Consider the following 6758-nt stretch of genomic DNA (forward strand, 5'->3'; position numbering starts at 1 on the left):
ACAGCATGCTGAACTCTCTAGCTAATATTTGTCTCACCACATCATGTCAATAAAAAATTAAGGTTAATGAAAAGAAAGATAATGAATACAAAATGAAGCAGGTATTTCACAAAATAAACAAAAATCTGACCTATTCTCTCTTTTCTTTCTCCACAGCAGAGACTTTGCTGCATCAAAATGCTCTACTGTTACCACGGAAACTAGTGAGGATGACCAAAAAAACAACAACAACAAAGACTAATCTGTTTTCCCTCACAGCAGCACAAGGCTGCATCTATCAGGAGGAAGAACAAAATGTACATAAAACAAAACACAACAGAGTACTTACTAGTTCAACACATTATGAAGCGGCACTGATCAGCTCAGTGCGTCGTCTGGTAGTTTTCATTGCACTTTTCTTTAATGCAGCTCAATGTAGCATTACATTAAAATCAAGCTGTAGCAGTAGCAGTAGCTCTCACTGCTAATTGTCACAGTTCATCCAGAACAATTTGGTTCTTCTGTGTCATGTCATATCCTGACATTCCCACCTGCCCTGCAGCTGTGCAGCATTCGTGTCATGTAAAAACATTCACATCAAGAGACTATTCAACCTAGGCTCCACTCTTACTGTGCCATTACTGGAGACTCCTGCTTCACCAGTAAACTCTAATGAAACTGAACTGAGACTCGTTGAACCTTTTCGACCACCAATCCCAGAAATAAATGTAAGCATTTATTTGTCTTTAATAACATACTTTACCAGAACTTCCCGCGTGCTTTAGCACCAGGCTTGGTATATGGAGATTTCAGAAAAACCTGATTCATAACTGCAGTTGTAAATGTGACTTGGATGTTGACCTGAAGGCTATTTACAGTTAGGAAACATAATTATAGTAACTCCACTATGACATGAATGCAGCATTACCTGCTCTTCCCACCATCTCAGTCACCTGACTCCCCCCACATCCACCTGCTCAGTGGTCCACTTGCACTCTACCAGTGTCGAGTGCGTTGCAGCATTTGTTGTTTTGCATCCTGCCTGGACTTTTCCCTGCTCTGTTTGCCTTTATCATCTGGCGCTAACCTCTGCCTGTTGGCTGACTCTGCACCTCAAGCAACGGGTCCTCCACTGATTGACTCCCAGGGCTGTGGTGTGTTAATGGACCGTAAGATGGACAAGTTGGTTTGTGTGCAAGTCTCAGGATGCCGGCGTTCCACTGGGACTAGAAGCATTTGTCCTGAGGGAGTTCCATCTGAAGCTCTGCTGATCACAGAGTTGCGTCAGGTTAGTAGTTTTTGTTCTGTTTGATTTCTGCATTGTTATTTTTACACCTTCTGTGATTCTCTCTCATTGAATCACAGCTGACAGATCACACATTCTCTTGCCAATAGTTATTACAGGATTTTGGCAAAAATGAGACACTTTTCTTGGCGTGAACTTCTTCAACGAACATACAAACTTCTGCTGGTACATTTCTGTTTTTTTTTCCTGCAAACCGTTGCTCTGTTGCCAACTAGTTACTAGTACAAGATGCTGTTTGGCAAGTAGGCTCTGTAAAACAGAACGAGCCTTGGCAAATAATCTGTGTATATTTTATGAAGATGATAGGACACCCTTCATTTTACTGGTGCTGCAGATGTGGCAACCTTCCATTAAATCACATATTGCCAGTGACCTTTTCTGCAACAACAGTGACATGTGAAGACATGCTAACACAAGATGTTTTGAGGCTACAGCCAGATCCTTTGCCTGGGTATCATAGTGTTCATTCTCATTCATCTGATGTTTGGATCAGAATCTATAGCTTCTACACAGACTGGTTTTACACAGCACAAGTGAGGGTCATGTTTTCACTTCTAAAATATTATATCCCCTGCCTTTTCATCTTTTATTCCACATTCCTTGTCTAAAGCCTGCAAAAGAGCTGAGGAGGAGCTACAGAGGTCTGGCCAGCTCACTTCTTTCTAACTCCACGCCCCCAGAATGTTACTTTCTCATTTAGCGCACTTAGACTCTTTATCGCTGCTCAACACCTGGAAACTCACCTGGATGTGCAAAATTGGTGAGTTCACCTTTAAGGCTTCTCCTCACTGGAGCTAGAACCACAGCCCCAGAACAAAGGCACACCAAAGTGTGTGGTGTCCATATACTTTTGCCCATCTCCCATTGCATATACTGTACTCCAGAATAAAAGATGTCAGGTATGTCCTTGTAGAGGTGTTACTTCAGTTTTGTGGAGGTTGAATGTGTGAACTGCAGTGGTCAGTTGTTAGGCACAAATTGTCCAAAAAGAGAGTCGACACAACTACAGACAGAAAGAAAATGTGTCCATGGTTCCATATAGTTCTCATCCATTTATTATCTATACCACCTGAGCAGGGTTGTGGGGGGGCTGGAGCCAATTCCAGCTGACATTGGTTTATCACAGGACTGATACTTAGACACAAACAACCACTCACTCACATGACTCTAATTTAGAGTCTCCAGTCAACCTCAGCTGTATGTCTTTGGACTGTGGGAGGAAGCCGAAGCACCTGGAGAGAACCCACATAGGCACAGGGAGAACATGTAGACTCCACACAGAAAGGTCCCGGGTTGGCCAGGGCATGAACCCAGGGCCTTCTTGCTGTGAGGTGGCAGTGCAAACCACTGTGCACCCCATGTAGTTGTACAAAAGCTAAAAAACAAAGAAGGGTTTTATAAAACTGTCCGGCAGATCATTGGACCCCAGTGCCATTTTTACACTTGTTTTGTATGAATTAAACAAGATATGGTATGTTAATCGGCTTTAGAAGCACCATTACTGTTTGTAGCTTTAAATTCAAAAAACAGGTAAGAGAGTGGGACCAGTCTTCTTATCCAACTCAAGACAACAAAGCAAACGAGTGTATCTCCTTTAATTTGCCGTTGTCAGGCTCTGTTGCTCCTGTTAAAGATGTGTATGTGCTCAGAGGTTGTGTGAGTATGTGACAGACGTGTGGATCTTGGACAGGATGTTAAACCAAACACTGCGATGCTCAGTTTGCCTCCTGTTTTCTCATCTTCGTGCCCTTCCTTCACCTCTCTCTGTCTCGCTCCTGAGCTGTCTATCATTGCAAAGAGTTTGCTGCATCGCAACACTCTGCCGTTACCATGGAAACTATAGAGAACAAAAGCCATGATGTCGCATACCGTCAGTTTTACTCGTGTGCCAATATCACCACGGTAACCAGGCCATCACATCGATGCCATCCCTCAAGTCTGCCAGACTGATTCCAAAACTAGCATTGATCGATTCATCCTCACAACTCAGTCATCAATTATCTGTATTGCTATTACATCATCAGCCAGCTGATTGTGGTTACTCACATGCCTCTCAGTCGGATCAGGACCTGGTTGTTGTTCTGCTCCAGAGCGTCCACAAAGTCCTGCACCTCCTCAGTCTGCTGCTCCTCTTCAGAATGCTGCTCCTCAGTCTGTGACATCTCCTCAGTCTGCACCTCCTCCACCAATTGCTGCAGCACCTCAATCTGCGGCACCTCCTCCTGCACCATGTCAGTCTGTGGATGCTCTTCAGTTTGTGCCTCCTCCTGTTGCTCCACCTCCTCTTGCTCCTGCAACACCTCTTCAATCTCCATCTCCTGTTCTCCCTCCTGTTGCACCTCCTCTTCTTTCTGTAGCACCTCCTCTTCCTGCTGCTTCTCCTCCTCCTGTTGATACTCTTCCTCCTGCTGCATATCCTTTTGGCGTTCTTCCTCCTCCTCCTGTTGTTGATGCTCCTCCTCCTCTTCCTCCTGTTGATGCTTTTCATCCTCCACCTCCTGTTGATGCTGCTCCTCCTCCCATTGATGCTCCTCCCCCTCCTCCTCCTGTTGATGCTCTTCCTCCTCCTCCTCCTGCTCTGCCTCCTGTTGCTTGACCTTCTCCCCCTGCTGCATGTCCTCGTGTTTCTCCTCCTCCTCCTCTTGCTGCTCCTGCTCCTCAGCCTCCGGCACCTCCTCAGGCAACTGCAACTCCTCTGGCTCCTCGTTCATCTTGTGTGGTGGAGGAGGAGAAGGTTTTTGTTTTGAGGTCTTTGTAGAGTTGTTGTGTTCACAGAGCAGAGTTGGCGCCTGGACGTCTCTCAGGCTGACGGAGTCGTGTAAACATCGACACTGATCTCAGTCATTTGGGTTCAATGAAGCTTCACCCAACTTCCTGTGATGTCACCTGAGAGCCTGGCCAATCCAAAACAATGATCGCTGAATGGAAGTTGAAGGTTAAAGGTCACAGCACAATGTGCTGTTGCTTTTAGAAAGTTGCAGAGCAGGACCAGGCTGATGGTGCTGAGGCTCAGCTGACGACTTCCTTCAGTTCAGCTCTGCGGCTGCAAAACAATCCAGCTGAATATCCCAGAGCATCGCCGTAGCAACACACGGAGGAAGTCGACCAGCAATAAAGCCAGTATGTAGAGAGAGAGAGGACAAAGGAGAAGCAGAGAACCTTGCAGAGCGTTTCCGTGGAAACTCAACAACGGTTGCTAAGAGTGATGGAATCCTGCCTCCGACAGCTCCCCCTCCTGCTCCTCACTCTCCAAATTCAAAACACACATAACTTTACGCTCCGTTTCAGACGCAAACAGGCATCCTCCCCTCGCTCATCCACTGTATGAGAGCGTGTGTGCTGAGCTTGCTGTGTATGAGTGTGAGCCACTCTGCGTGTGTGTGGTTTTTAGACAATGATGATGTAATGTGCCTGATAATGAAAGTCACACAACCTCTCCCATCAAGTGGCAGACGCAGAGACTCAGTGTAGAGTCCTGCTGGCGCCCTCTGCAGGCTGCAGTGGCCATTACAGCTGCAATGTAAACGTGGTGGTTTCTGACTGGACAGTTTTTCCTGGTGCATTAGTCACATACCAACAATGATGTGGTGTTTCCATATATTGTTCTTTGTCCAACAAACAGGCAGCAACTCACTGTGATGTGAAACGTTTTGGGATGATTTACAATGCACTTTGCTACAATTACATATATACAGTTTACTGCACTATAAGCACAACTTTATGCATATTTGTGATTTTACAAGTTTTTTTCACTATATCACCTCTAACACAGAATCCATTTACCCTTTTGGCATTGGAAAAACCTCTTTACTGCTTCAGTGGTCTGTGGGTACCATTACAACATGTTACCATTACCACCATTACATTTGCACCAACACCAGATGTCTCCTACCTCTTGTCACAGTTTCCATTTTTCTGGCAGCCTGACTCTATGGATGCCTATGTCAGTCTATCATTTTGGTAACATAGCTATCAGATGAGTTTCTATGAACTTAGACATTCAGGTTGTGGCATCCTCTGACTTTTCCTCTTGAATCACCATGAAGCTGACACTGTCAATTGTTTTACAGTGAACCTTTGCTCAGATATTCATACATCTCTCAGAATGAACTAAGATTTTATTAGAGATCCTCTGACTTCTGACTTTATCATCAGGTCAAAATAAAGTGGGTCCCACACTTTGGTTTATGACTCAACTCATGACATTCCCATTATACCTGTTAAAAATCAGTTAATGTGAGCATGCTAATATTAGCATTTAGCTCACATTACAGGTGTATCAACAGTAACTACAGGCTCACAGAGCTGCTGGCATGTGACTGTAGATGCTTAGCCTTGTTCATTATGTTAGTAACACCCAGTGGGTGTGCCCTAAAACCCGACATGGCATGGCCAAATTGAACACAGCTAGTTTCTCCATAACAGAACTAAGTGCACCATGTTAGAACAAGGGATACCTTCAGCACTCTATCCATCTCATTACCTCATGGTCGGACACACTGTACTAACATTCAGCCCAGTTTTAGCTTCATTCCTGCATAGATGCTTCACCCATATGTGTTCATCCACCTCCATGACATCTCGCTGAAACTGTGCTGACTGAAGAGGAAAGTATATTTTCCAACACCTCTCCTGTCCAAGTCAGCAGCAGTAACAAGCACCAATATGGAGGGACTACTGGAACTCAGGTTAAAGTACTGTTACTTTACTGGAGGAGAAGGGAAGTTGTGAAGACGTTTGCCTGTGTAAGTTAAACTATACGGCAGGGGTAAAAAATGTGATAATGCTCTATGATAGACCTATTCAACTAAAAAACATCTTGAGGGTACAAGATAAAGTGCTTTGAAATATTAATGCATACACACTGCTCCCCGGTGAAAACCACACAATAAAATCCTAGACAGACTCTCTGCATGCAGCTGCCAACTGCAGATATACAACCACCTTCCCCAGCACAGCCTCATTAGAGCAGAACTCAGCCAGTTAAGAAAAAATGACCATCTTTAACAACTATGACACCACAGTGGGTGTTCATAGACTTTAGGTAGCATCATGGCTTAAACTGGAATTTCTTTTACTGGAGTATAATTTTGCAGTACTCTTTCCAGCCCTGTTAAAGTCCTTTGTCTTTATAAACTTGTGTGAACTAACCCCTGACGGAACACCTTTCTTTTGTGGGCATTTCTTCTTGTGTGGACCTTTTGGGTGGTCCACACAAGGAAAATGCTAGGATATGCTCCTTTCATCCTAAAGAATGATCTGTCTGTTTCAGAAGATGTCCACATACAGAGAGTAAAGTCAGAAAAATGTGTGCCAGCTTGTGCTCTAAAAGTATCATGCTCTGATTAAATACTGCTTAAGCTGAATTCATGCAATACTGCCTGTGTCTTTAAAAGGGCGCAGACAGGGCAGCTTAGAAGTGAGCGGGAATCAAGCAATATTTATAACACCTGGAGCTTGAGGCTCACCTTCA

The 6758-nt window shown here is 44.5% G+C and overlaps 1 protein-coding gene across 1 annotated transcript in view; it reads right to left on the bottom strand.

The window, feature by feature from the left end:
* LOC109973934 (calcium/calmodulin-dependent 3',5'-cyclic nucleotide phosphodiesterase 1A) overlaps positions 1-3786 on the bottom strand; it is a 24236-nt gene extending 20450 nt beyond the window's left edge. Inside the window, 1 exon segment of the mRNA XM_020623837.1 lies at positions 3332-3786. Within this exon segment, the coding sequence (XP_020479493.1) occupies positions 3332-3699 (368 nt within the window). The 5' untranslated portion in view covers positions 3700-3786.
* Positions 3787-6758: the final 2972 nt, after the last annotated feature.

Source organism: Monopterus albus, unplaced genomic scaffold, assembly GCF_001952655.1.
Source record: "Monopterus albus unplaced genomic scaffold, M_albus_1.0 scaffold311.1, whole genome shotgun sequence".
In the NCBI taxonomy this organism is placed as follows: domain Eukaryota; kingdom Metazoa; phylum Chordata; class Actinopteri; order Synbranchiformes; family Synbranchidae; genus Monopterus; species Monopterus albus.